General features: G+C 44.8%; 2 protein-coding genes across 8 annotated transcripts in view; both read right to left on the bottom strand.

Annotated features, from left to right (window-relative positions):
* The window catches only part of SETX (senataxin), an 81,225-nt gene extending 80,242 nt beyond the window's left edge, over window positions 1-983 (bottom strand). For all 4 annotated transcript variants that reach the window (XM_067742877.1, XM_067742879.1, XM_067742878.1 and 1 more), the window contains exon 1: window positions 830-983. The gene's annotated coding sequence lies outside the window, so the exon portion shown is untranslated. The remainder of the gene's footprint in view (window positions 1-829) is intronic.
* A 1,600-nt stretch (window positions 984-2,583) lies between these two features.
* TTF1 (transcription termination factor 1) overlaps window positions 2,584-13,685 on the bottom strand; it is a 32,268-nt gene continuing 21,166 nt past the window's right edge. Inside the window, exons 10-11 of one of the 4 annotated variants that reach the window (XM_067742874.1) lie at window positions 10,890-10,975; window positions 2,584-9,993 (exon numbers count right to left, since the gene is read on the bottom strand). In XM_067742874.1, the coding sequence (XP_067598975.1) occupies window positions 9,812-9,993; window positions 10,890-10,975 (268 nt within the window). In that variant the 3' untranslated portion in view covers window positions 2,584-9,811. Of the gene's footprint in view, window positions 9,994-10,303; window positions 10,742-10,889; window positions 10,976-12,918; window positions 13,676-13,685 lie in introns of those variants that run through there. The other 3 variants (XM_067742875.1, XM_067742876.1, XM_067742873.1) reach the window with 3 other exon arrangements.

Below are 13,685 nucleotides of genomic sequence, written 5' to 3'. Positions count from 1 at the left end.
TCCCAACCACTGCGCCACCAGGGAAGGCCAGGAAGTGGTTTTTAGACTCGCTCTCTCACCTGCGTTTCACATCAATCCTTATCAAGTAGAACCAAATATTACCATTTGATGACAGAGCTCAAGCTCCCAGAGGTGAGACAACGTGCCTGTGGGTCTACAAGGAACGAAGAAACAGTGCAACTGCCATTCTGACTCCACAGGGGGAGTGGCTCCACGGAAGACCTCGTCCCCATGCTGGGGACAGCCAGGCACTTTGTCAGAAAGTCCCCCAATTAGCAGGTGAGTTCAGCCCTAGGATCGTCAGTAGCTAACATCTCTGCTGCTTTAACTGACCAGCCGTGGGTTCTTCTTCCTTCGAGCCTCGTGCCCGGTTCCTTCTGGGCCACACGGGTCTAGGCACATCGTCGCTCCTGGAAGGTGGGGAGGACGGCAAAGGCCCCTCTGGCTGGCTGTCAGCGCTCCATCGCCTTCAGGTGGGGCAGGGAGGGCTCAGGTGGCCACTCGGGAGGGGCACACTCTCCAAAGGCACGAACCCCAGCAGGAGGAAGCAGGGGGCGCCGAGCGGACAGAGACCTTCTGTAGCGAGACACCCCACTCACTCCCACCGAAACTACGCAGCGCCCAGACTCGGAAGAGCTCACACGGGACGGCAGTGCAGACGACGCGAAGGGAGAGAACCAGAGGGCGGCCCACCGGACGCCGCGGGGATGCTCCCGCCTCGGGCGCCGCAACTCTCCTGAGGGACGCGGCCGCGCTCGCGCCGCCCCTCCCCCACCCGCCCAGGCCTCACGCGCTGCGACGGTTACGCCGCGCACGCTCCCACGCTCACCGGGACTGCAGCCGCGAGTCCGCCGCTCTCCTCAACCGTCTCGGCCTCCTCCCGGCCGCTAACCCCCCTCCGCCTCCATGCCTCGACTCCACAGTCGGCTGAGAACGGAAGTGCGGACGCGCGCTACGGCGCCTCCGTCCGCAACCGACCACCCAACCCGAGGAAGCCCCGAGCACAGGCCCCGCCCCCTGCGCGGCGTCGGCCGTCGGAAGGCCCCGCCCCGGCCGCCGCTTTCTTGTTTTGGAGCCCCGAGGGGCGGGGCGTGGGAAGAGACACGCCCGGGCTCCGCCGGGAGGCCGGGAAGCCCGGCGTGGCGTCACTTCCGGGCTCCCGCGGCCGGCCAATCAGGAGCGTCCGTGAGGGGCGGGGGGGGCGTGGGGAAAGCTTGAGGCCGAGGTTTCACCGCGGCCTTGCCCCGGATTTCTCCGGGTAGTGGCCATTTGCCGACGCGCCCACCCCGGGCGACCTGGACGCCTACCCTGCTGTCTTTTCCGTCCAGTCCTTTTTCTTCTCTTTTCGACGCCTTAGGAGTTTCAGCAGGGGTGTTACGGGTTGCGAAGGAATTTTTTTTCTCTTTAGATTTCCTTTAAAGACCTAAAATATAATATGTAATCAACACGTAATTTGGGGGAAATATATACTTTGTATCATAGAAAAGGGATACATTAAGTATTGGAAAAGGAAAAAACAGTACAGAATATAACAGTAAAACCCCCTGGGAAGCCTACCCATTTTTTTTTTTAACGCTTACTACTGACTTCGACGACGAGGCGTCACCACTAGCTTATACTCTAATAGAGGAGACAGAAAAACGAAATAATTACTAGTTCTGATCAAGGCTCTAAAGGAAAGCAGAGGCTGAGATAGGCCCGATCCAGACAGGTCAGCCAGCGACGATCTTACCGAACAGAACCCTAACGGAAGAAAGAGAAGGGGCGAGCCAGGGAAGAAGGGGGCAGGGTCCTGGTGAAGAACATTCCAGAAAGGGGGCGTGGCTTATCGGAAAGCCCCGATGCCCGTTATGGAAATTTAACAATACCGAGCGCGAGGCGAAGACCGTTATTCTCGTTTCTAGATTTTTCCCTGCCTGGTGGGCTGTGTTGGCCAAATTCAAATACAGTGTTTAAATAAGAAAGTTACAAAACTGTGTGGAACTATATTGCACTATAAATTGTGTAGGTATCTTTTTTTTTTTTTTTTTTGCTGTACGTGGGCCTCTCATTGTTGTGGCCTCTCCCATTGTGGAGCACAGGCTCCGGACGCACAGGCTCAGCGGCCATGGCTCACGGGCCCAGCCGCTCCACGGCATATGGGATCTTCCCGGACCGGGAGACGAACCCGTGTCCCCTGCATCAGCAGGTGGACTCTCAACCACTGCGCCACCAGGGAAGCCCTGTGTAGGTATCCTTTTTAAAATAATATTAATGCTTTTGAAAACTAGGGATCTGGCTGGCTCTTGGAAAAAAACCCACTTTTTTTGAAGAGAAGATGGAAAAAAAATCACTGGAATCTCTGTTTTCCTGAGATAACCACTTTAATGTGTATCCTTGAAGAATGTATTACATACGTTTTTATTAAAGTAGCCATGAAGGGATATTTATAAAACGCTAATCTACTCACCACGGTGTAAGAAACGGAATATTACCGTGAATCCTAAACGGAGGGGCTCCTCCATTTTACAGGGTAGCTTGGGCTAGGGACACAAAGAAATGTTTTAACTTCTTATAAAATCAGAAAACAAGTGGAATATTAGGTTGAAGAAAATCTTTTAATATTTACCATTTATTTGTCTTTATACCAATACAGTCATAAAATATAAATGTTGATATTTTTAAGGAGGAAAGTGCCCCTGAAGGCAAAAAGTACCTAGGGCCACTGAAGTCATAATTTCATCCTGCTTCTGAGCCCGCTGTGGCTCTTTCCTTATAATATTACCACGTTTATTACCTTATAATATTACCACGTATTACAAATGGTAATATTGTCTTTAATCTGTAAATAATGAAGCTTAGCGTGTTTTTGAACTTTATCAAATTAGACTGAATGCGTTTTTCCGTGAATTGCTTTTTACACTCAGAGATTCATTGATCCAAGGTATGCTCAGGAGTTGTAAAGCCCAAAGTTTACACAACTTGAGGGGTGTCTTTAATATTTATTTGAAATGAATAGCACAAATTACAAATCTTTAAAACAGACAAACCCCACAAATATTAAAAATTCAGAAAAAAATATTTAAGCTGAAAACACAACTCTATAAAAGTTATATATTTGGGCTTCATACACTTTTATCTCAGCAATGAGGTTGAAGATCATTTTCTATACAAGGAACACAAACGTAATTCAGTCTTTTTTCTAGTAAGATTGATGAAATTTTATTGCGTTTATGAAAGTTTCAAATTAATATTTCATTTTATAATATGCAAATTTTAGGATTGTCAAGTTAAAAAAAATTTGTATCAAGCCTTTTTTCACAGATAAGCTGTAAGAATTCAGAACACATAAAGTTTCTGGTGTAATGACTGAACCTAAATACTTGGAATTGATAACACATTACTACTAGGTTGTCATAGATTTTTCTCATTTTTAGCTACAGATTGTGAGTTTTAGATGTCAGTATGTCAAAATTTCAGTACTTTTTCCAGTTTGATCATTTGACTCAATACTCATCATTATTTGGATTACCAACAATCCAAGAACATGTTACACATTATTTCTATTTGAAATGGATCTGTTCTTAATGAATTACTAAAATATTTGTTACATTATAATTTCTATTGATTTCATCATCATTAACCTTCACTGTAGCCTCTTATTCCATGATTTTGTCAACTTTATATAATTTATATACAATTATACACAATAAGTACACATTTTAGGTGTATAGTTGAGGGATTTTAACAACTCCGTAATTTCATGTAACCATCTCTAATCATGATATAAAACATTTTCTTCCTGCCAGAAAAGTGCCCTTGGGACACCTGGCAGAAAATCTTCTCCCCATTCACCCAATGGAAACATTGATTTGACTTCTATCAACATATCTATCATCATAGATTCATTTAGACTATTCTAGAACTCTATCAATGGACTTATACACTATGTATTCTTTTGACCATCTGCTTTTGTTCAACATGAAGTGTATGAGGTTCACAGATGTTATTGTATGTATCAGCAATTCATTTTTATTGCAGAGAAGGGTATCATTCAATGAATACACCACAATTTGGTTTTTTTCTTTTAGTCATCTACTGATGAATATTGGGTGGTTTCAAGTTTTCCACTGTTAATAGATAAAGCTGATATGAACATTACTGTACAAGTCTTTTAATGGTCATACGTTTTCAGTTAACATGGACAAATATGCAGGAGTGGAATTGCTGGATTACAGGGTAGGTGTGTCTTTAACATTACAAGAATTTACAATCCATTTCCCAAAGTGATTTTACCGTCTTAAATTACCATAAGCAAAAGTATAAGACTTCCATTTGCTCCACAACCTTGTCAATACTATCCCTATTGTAAGTCTTTTAAATTTCAGTCATCCCAATGGGTTAAAACTGTGCCTCATTTGCATTTCCCTAATAACTAATGATGTAGAACATCTTTTCATGTGCAGATTAAGAATTAGTGTATCTTCTTTGTGAATTGACTGAGCTTTCAGGCAGAGCACAGAGGATTTTTAGGGCAGTGAAAATACTCTGATATTAAAGGACTGATACATGTCATTATACATTTGTCCAAACTCATAGAATGTACATATCAAAGAGTGAACCCTAATGAAAACTATGGACTCTGGGTGATAATGACGTGTCACCGTAGGTTCATCAGTTGTAACAAACGTACTACACTGGTGGGGAATGTTGATAATGGGGGATGCTATGCATATGGGGGGGGAAGCAGTGGGTATTTCAGAAATCTCTGTACTTTCCTCTGAATTTTGCTGTGAACCTAAAACTACTCTGAAAAACTGAAGTCCTTTTAACCTTATGGTCAAACGGCTCAGACGTTTGAAGGGAGATGGCAGGTAGCCTGGAGTTTGGGGGAGAATCTGACCTATAACTACACATTTGGGAGCCATCAGCACACAGATGTTATTTCGAGGCATCGGGAGAACGTGAAGAGCCCAAAAAGTCTCGAGGAACATGAGCATTTAGAAGTTGGAGGCAGTGGGGGGAGTGTAGCAGAAAGTGGTAATTGATTCTACATGTATAGAATCAAAGATAGCTAATACCATGGCTTGTTTGTATGGTGATAGCGATGCAGAATAGGTGAGACTGACAATTTAGAAGGATCAGCAAAGGACCAAAATCTCTGAGATAATGTGAAGGGACAGACTGCAGGGCTCAGGTGTAGGGACTCAGCTTGTAGTAGGATGGATGAATATAGATGGAGGTAGGATTGACTGGTTGGTGCAGGGAAGAGGGATTTGATGGGGGATGGCTTCAGTTTTCTCAGTGAATCATGAAAAGGGCAGAAGAGGGTTGTGGGATGGTTGAATGTAGGACACAGCTGATGTGGGTAAAAGAACAGCAAGCCTATTAGAGGGTTGCTGGCACTACTGAGCCCACGTGCCACAACTACTGAAGCCTGTGCACCTGGAGCCCGTGCTCCGCAACAAGAGAAGCCATGACAATGAGAAGCCCGCGCACTGCATTGAACAGTAACCCCGCTCACGGCAACTAGAGAAAGCCCACGTGCAGCAATGAAGACCCAACACAGCCAACAATAAATAAATAAATTTATAGGGGGTTGCTGGCAACACTGTCTTTTTGAGGTTTACGGTCATTAAACCAGCTGAGCTGTGTGACTTTCTTCTAGGAATATTCAGCTCTTCAGGTGCAGACAGGAGGCAGATGGAAGGGCTCATCCAGGTCTGGGGTCTTGAGCAGGGAAGTACCAGGGGGAGAGAATGAAGAGCCGAGGGTGTTCAGAAGGGAGGGATTGTAAGGATGGACACTTGGGTAGGCTAGGAGTGGGTTGATGGATCGATGGATTATTTGATGAGGTCGAAGAATTAGAACTATGGCGTGTTATTTCAGGAGATGGACTGGGAAAGGTGTTCAGAAAGTGCTAGATTGTGTAGCCTCCAAGAAAACAGGCACCAAGTCTGTATTGTTCCCTCTTGCATCTTTAGCTCCTAACAGTACCTGGCTCACTGCATGTGGTCCATGATGCTTGTTGAACTAAAAGTAGTGTTCTGAGGAGAACAGATGCCATGGTCTGATTACACACTCCTGTGCACTGCAGTTCTGGACCTCTTTGTTGGACGATGAAGTCTCCAAATTAAGATGAAGAGCTGAAAGGCATGCTTACTGAAGAGTGCTCAATGGCCAAGGACTGGGCCAAGGACTCTCACATTATGCAGTCAAGACTGTTTAAAAGCAATTTTATTTGTTCCTCGGTCTTGTTTCTTGTTAGATGGGTCACCTTCTTCTCTTTACCCTTGTTCACTCTCTGAGTCTACTCCTCTTCCACTCCCTGCCAAGTACACGTTTCCTCTTCTGCCTTTTTCTTGCCGTAAATGGGGTTGTCCATTTCATGGCTCCAACTCTCCCCCTCAGGGAGCTAACCAACCAACCCGCCTCTCTAGTGTGGTTTGTTCCTGTCTGTTCTCTCCATGCAGTAGACTGGGGTCTCCTCAAATGGGCCCTGCTGGTACTTCAAAGTCTACACATTCAAACCACGCTCATGGTTTCCCCTTTCTCTCCTCTTGGGCCTGTATTTGACAAATACAGTCTACCCTTCCCTTCTTTTTCCTCCAAATTCCTGGATCCTTGTATGTCAAAAGGGTGTTTGGCAAAAGTAAGATTTTGGGGGGTGGGGTGGGGGAAGGGCATGGAGCTAGGGGTGAGAAAAAGTTAAAAAATTAAACTTTTACCAAGTACACAAGTTTATTGGGTAAAATTCACAGCACAGGTAATTACCCACAGTCCTGCACATGTGTGGGTCGCTTCCTCAGGGTCCACTCCCCTCTTCTGCTAATGCAACCATGATTTTCCACAGGGGTATTTACGCTTTCAGCCATTTAAGGCAGGCTGAGCTAAATCCCAGCTCCAGACATGAGCCCAGATGGGTTGAAGACCATCCTATTTTTGTGCCTACAGTGATGGCTCAGAGTTGGGCACAAGCTCTAATTTGGGCACCGGGAACAAAACCCAGGACTTAAGCAAGAGCTATTGTTCTCTGAATGGCATCCTCTATTTAAGTAATAATAAGAAGGATGCTATAACATGGGGCTCTATGAAGGCACCCCTCAGGACCAAGGGGCCCCCTCGTGTGGATTGAAGATAAAGTGGACTCTGGAGAAGGGAGAGCTGAGAATCAGCAAGAAAACACATTCTGGGGACTCTGAGTAGCTGGATCCATCCTCTCCCTCTGGATTTTCAGTCTGAGAGTCCCCAGATGCCTTTGATCTATCTGAGTCTGATTTTCTGGCACTTGCAAGTCAAGACTTCTAACCTATAAACTTACAATCCCACTTCCCGGAGAGAACCACTGTCAACACTTTGGGTTTAATTCCTCCCTTACACTGTAATGCATCTCTATTTACACAATTTTTTTTTTCGTTTTTGGCCGCACCACGCAGCATGGGGGATCTTAGTTCCCCCAACAGGGATCGAACCTGTGCCCCCTGAATTGGAAGCAAGGAGTCTTAACCACTGGACCACCAGGAAGTCCCTATTTTTTTTTTTTTTACTGTTACAAAATTAAGAAGATAATATGTACACTTCTGAATGAAAAACAGTATGTATTTTAGTTGATTATATTGTTTACCTTGTATGTTAACCAAATCTATCATTATCATTAAAAAAATTTTTATTTATCTGTCTATTTATTTATGGCTGTGTTGGGTCTTCGTTGCCATGCATGGGCTTTCTCTAGTTGCTGCGAGCAGGGGCTACTCTTCGTTGTGGTACACGGGCTTCTCACTGCAGTGGCTTCTCTTGTGGAGCACGGGCTCTAGGCGCGTGGGCTTCGGTAGTTGTGGCACACAGGCTCAGTAGTTGTGGCCTGTGGGCTCTAGAGCGCAGGCTCAGTAGTTGTGGTGCACGGGCTTAGTTGCTCTGCGGCATGTGGGATCTTCCCAGACCAGGGATCGAACTCGTGTCCCCTGCACCGGCAGGCGGATTCTTAACCACTGCATCACCCAGGAAGTCCCTCATTATCATTTTTAATTACTGCCTAATATTCCATTCTAGGAATATACCATCATATATAGTAAATTTCCTATTAAAGAACATTTATATTTTTCTAGTTTTCATATTATAAATGTGCCATTCTTTTACACTAGTTCTATTATTTCTTTAGGTCCTAGAAGTGAAACTGCTGGATCTCAGAATATGTACATTCTTAAGGCTTTGATGTATTCTACCGGATTGTCCTCCAAAAGGAACATGTAATTTATATTCCCATCAGCCCGGAGATTGGTATGTTTGACAGATAGAAGGAGGTGACTAAAGGCAAAATGCTTATTAAAAAGAAAATATTCATTTGTTCTGGGACTTCCCTGGTGGCGCAGTGGTTAAGAATCCGCCTGCCAATGCAGGGGACACGGGTTCAACTCCTGGTCCAGGAAGATCCCACATGCTGCGGAGCAACTAAGCCCGTGCACCACAACTAATGAGCCCACAGGCCACAACTACTGAAACCCACATACCTATAGCCCGTGCTCCACAACAAGAGAAGCAACCAGAGTGAGAAGCCCGCGCACTGCAATGAAGAGTAGCCCCTGCTCGCAGCAACTAGAGAAAGCCTGCGTGCAGCAACGAAGACCCAACACAGCCAAAAATAAATAAATAAATTTTTAAAAAGAAAATACTCATTTGTTCCCTGAATATGTATCGAGTGTCTATTATTTGCACAACACCATGATAGGTGCTGTGGATATACTGGTGACTGAGGACTCCTAAACTTGTTTCTCTGTATTCTTCCTTCCCTGATGACGGCAAGCTTGGAAAAATGCCTAGCTTTGTGGATGAATTGACCAACATCACACATCACGATGCTACACTCAGGAGACAAGGGTGCTGCACCTTGGCCCAGAGGGTGGCCTCACTGTATGGGATATTGCTCACCCACACCTTCCTTTCTATGTTCTCCCCTGTACAGATGAGGCTAGAAGCCTGGGCACTTTATTTCCCTTGCCAGCAAGGGAAGTCTAACAGAGGCAGTTTTTCCAGAAGCAATGGAAGAGATTGCTGGTTTCTTTGTTTTTTCCAGTTCAACACCAGATGAATTCTGTGACTGGCTTTGAGAGGGCATCTTGTATGAAAAATACCTATCTTTAAACACTAGAATCACACTCAGGAAGATGAGATACGCACACCATGACAGGCACATGGGAACCGAAACCAGTTTGCGGGAACACAAACTTCCCTGTACCACTTACCTAATACGCACACACACTAAAATATACATCTAAACAATTGAAAAACAGAAAGCAAAATGGCATGCATTATTAAAATTGTAAACATTCTCTTTTTTGCTGAATGCACGTATAGTTGAATCCACATCATGAAAATGTTCATTGGGGTAAACTCCCTGGCGGTCCAGGGGTTAGGACTCTGCGCTTTCACTGCCGAGGGCCTGGCTTCAATCCCTGGTGGGGAACTAAGATCCCATAAGCTATGTGGCGCAGCCAAAAAAAAAGAAAATGTTCGTCGGACATGACTACCCTCTGCTGCCATTAGAGGGACTTGGGATCCTGCTGTTGTATGAAAACCATTAGTTGTAATTATTTTCAATATAATAGCACAGAAAATATTAAATCAACTCATACACTTGCCTTTCTTTTCACATTCAGACAAACTTGAATATGAAATGTGAATCAATTTTTAATGCTCCACAATATGTTATTATTTTCATACCCTTCCTTTGGCTGTTGCACCTTCTTCAGTAAAATCAATAGTGAAAATAGCTTTATTGACACGTATATAAACACAACCAGACCTAGAAAAATGGACAAGAGAGAGTATCAGCGGCTTAACATTTTTCATCTCCGTCTTCTCCCTCACTGTCATCGTCACAATAAAAGATGTCTCGAAACAGGAAGACTGGCTTGGGGGTTGCCGGGGTCTGGATCTCAGTCCCTTTTTTCTCCATCTTCTTCTGTAATTTTTCTTTAAGCAACGGTAGACTAGTCTCATAAAGGTAGTCTATAATCTCTAAAGAAAAGAAATTGAATCTTGAGGTGATCTGACAAAGCCTCTTCCCACGGTCAAAGGACGGACGGTGCGGATGACGACAACGCGTTGCTACTGGCATTGCTGTGTGCAACACCTGGCTCTACCTGCTTTATTCATAGTCACTCATTCAGTCCTCTCAACAATCCCATGAGGCGGCACCATTGCCCGCCCGTTTTTCAGACGGGGCATAAAGACGTTATGGACCCACCCGAAGTCAGAGTCAGGAGGGCGAAGCCAGGGTCCAAACCCAGGAGGGGCCTGCTGAGCGCAAGGGGCATTTTGTCACGGGCTGCAGGGCTGCAGGGCGCGGCGTTACCCGGGCCAGCGGCTCCCAAACAGTGATGCTGGGCAGGCCACTGGCGACTCACTTGTGAGCTTGTTAGAGAACCCTGGCCTCTGGACCCAGACTAGAGACTAGGATCGACTGGGTCTGGGATGAGACCCAGGTGTGTACCTTTTTCCCAAGTTCCCCACCTGACTCTGACACTCCAGGTTTGGGAATTACATATGTAAACCACCTACAAATGGCTGCAGAGAAGAAACTGTATCTCCAGTTTTTTGTGGATCAGTGTGTGTGCAGGCATGTGGTGTGAGCGTGTGCACGTGAGCACGTGTGCTGTGCAACCCAGAAGCACGCGCAGCTACTCACCCAGTGCTTGCTAAACGCCCGGCAGCCTGGTGACCACACTTTTCAAGCTCATTATCTCATTTAGTACTTCTGAAAGTCCTGTCAGGTAGGGGTTATAATTTGCCAATTTTCACCGTTTTCCATTTGAAGAATCTGAGGTTCCCAGAAGTCACTACCCAAGGTCACACTACCAGCGTGTGTCCCCATGTGCTGCGCTTTTAATTATTCAGATACCGAAAATACTGACCTGGAAAAGTCTTCTTCTGCCAAAAGGGAACACAGGTAGCTTTCAGCTTATAAAATTTAGTTTGGACATAAGATGGAGGAACATCCCTTTAGAAAGGAAAAGGTGTCAAAAAGTTAGTGGCAGTTTAAAAGTTAATCATTTCAGTCCTGTGTACTAAGTGCATTGATTGAGGGGTGGTCTACAGACCTAAGCAGCTTTCTTAATCCTCATGTCTACACATGTGAGAAAAATAAGACACATATGAAAAGCTATTGTTCATCTGGTTAAACACACACACACAAAAGGAAGAAAACCAGCAGTACAACAAGACGAATTCTGTCTAAACTAGAACAATCTCAACTACCAGTTGGGAAGACAAGGTGTAACGCTAGCTCACAGGGGCTCATGCTAACATTGTCTTCAGCCCCACCCTGAGGGCTCTCTGCAGAGCAACAAATAACCCTCACGACCACTCTGCGAGGGGGCTCCTACACTTATCCCTCGTTTTGGAGATGGTGAAACCGAGAGAAGATGGCCAAGATCTTACAGTGAATAAGGGGGGAAGGGCTGGGACTTCAATTGGGTCCACTCCAAATTCTACTTTTTTCTTTTTTTTTGATATCAGTTTTTTTTTAATGGAAGTATAGTTAATTTATAACATTGTGTTAGTTTCAAGGGTACAGCAGAAAGATTCAGTTATACATATATATATATATATATTATTTTTTTAGATTCTTTTCCATTATAGATTATTACAAGATATTGAGTATAGTTCCCTGTGCTATACAGTAGGTCCTTATTGTTTATGTATTTTATATACAGTAGTGTGTATATGTTAATCCAAGACTCCTAATTTACCCCCCTACCTCCCGCTAACCCTTTGGTAACCATAAGTCTGTTCTCTATGTCTGTGAGTCTATTTGTGTTTTGTAAATAAGTTCATTTGTTATCAGTTTTTTAAGATTCCACATATAATTGATATCACATGATATCTTTCTCTGTGTGGCTTACTTCACTTAGTATGATCATCTCTAGGCCCATCCATGTTGCTGCCAATGGCAACACTTCACAAATCCTACACTCTTAACCACTACATTTAGGATAACTATATATTTGTCACAATGCAAAGGCAGGGGTCTGGATTTTTTACTTTACAAAGCTAAATAAAGTGGATGCTTACGATATTCTGGTGAGTCAAATCCATTTTCCATTTACAATAAGTAGGACAGAAACAACCACATCTTAAATATTTTTTTAAAGTGAAAATCACTAACTTCACTTCCTGGGCACTCACTTCCTAAGCCATAAAAGTGTGGCATATTTGTTTCAGTGACTAATTAATCTAGTTGTTATATGATTAGTGGGAATAACTGGATCTGCTAGGTATGTGGAAGTACAAGACGGCTGGGCTCTTTCTGCCTCTTCATGGCAGCAGCTGCCCGCCACGTGCGCACTGCGTGCCACGCACTGTCTCCTTGCTGTCGTCCTCATCACGGTCCTGTTAAACCACTGCGCAGATGAGGAAACCGCGACGTGGAGGCAAGGGAGGGAATGACCTGCCCAAGGCTGGCTAAATGATGAGCAGAGTCCCAGGACTTGACGCCCGGTCCATCTGACTGCAAAGCCCAAGTTCTAGGGCATCTATGCCTTCCCTCTTCCCACAGCGCCCTGCGCCCAGGTTGTTCTGCAGATCAAAGCTCAGGCTTCAAGAAGTAACAATAACGGATCTGGACATTTTCAGACAAAGTAGGTGTTACATCTCATCAGGTGGAGATGCTTTCTTTAAAATCCTGCCTAAATAATTCACAAGGGAGGCTTAAAGAACCTGAGAGACCGAACTTTTAATTTAATTATTTTCACTGTTTTAACTCATTATTAAAGCTTTGAGGATGTACTATTTCCAATGGTATTTGACTGGATGCCATGATGTCTGTTTTAACAGCTCTGAGATTTCTAAACCTTAACCAGAACAATCAATATCTAAGTATATAATTCTACTTAAAATCATTAAAAACCCATTTCAATTTAAGAAATGTGATCTGAGGCAATGTCACAAGATACACAAACATTTATTGGAAAAGTCAGATTTTTCAAAAGCGGTTTGATATTACAGAGGGAGGGACATGTTGACATGAATACTTCTTAGGACGGGAGTTGGTGGGGTACACAGCAGGATACCCTTCCTTCAAAGCCCCTAACACCCTCCCCTCCCAGGGACCCACAAACCCAAGAGCTGGTGCCCCACTCCTGAGACGAGCTAGAAGAGGAAAGGGTTTGGAATCGCGGGCATGTGTCTGTGGCTCCCAACAGGGCCTGCCACAAAAAGATTCCAATTCTCAAGTTTAAAAAAAAAAAAAAAAAGGACTGATCATTCTTCGTCCATAATCCTGAGGTGTAAATAACTAACCAGCAGAACCAGTTTACACCCTTCCTAATGGATCAGTGACAACCTCACACCAGCAGCCACGTTTCTGAAGGGCAGCCAGGCTGCGGCAGCCCTGCTGCCCTCAGCGCCCTTCCCAAACTAAAGGCCAGACAGTCCCTCAGCATCCCCACCTCCCAAAGCCCACCAACCCCTGAGCCCCGCGATGCTCAACAACGTGTGCTGCTTAGAGAGACTGTGCTTTGCCAGCCAGCTCTCGGCTGCTTGGCTAGCAGTGAATTCAGGTCTTCCCCGTGGTGGCCTCTCCTCCAGTGGCAGGAACTGATTGAAAATGCAAGGACCGCAGCGATGCAGGCAGACAGCGGCAACTGAGGACATCTCACTCCTCGGGTGAGAGATGCGAATGAACAGCACACCAAAACCCCTGAGGGAAA

This window comes from Pseudorca crassidens, chromosome 7, assembly GCF_039906515.1.
Source record: "Pseudorca crassidens isolate mPseCra1 chromosome 7, mPseCra1.hap1, whole genome shotgun sequence".
NCBI classification, from domain to species: domain Eukaryota; kingdom Metazoa; phylum Chordata; class Mammalia; order Artiodactyla; family Delphinidae; genus Pseudorca; species Pseudorca crassidens.
The sequence above is the reverse complement of the archived record's forward strand: the minus strand, read 5'-3'. Positions and strand labels throughout refer to the sequence as shown.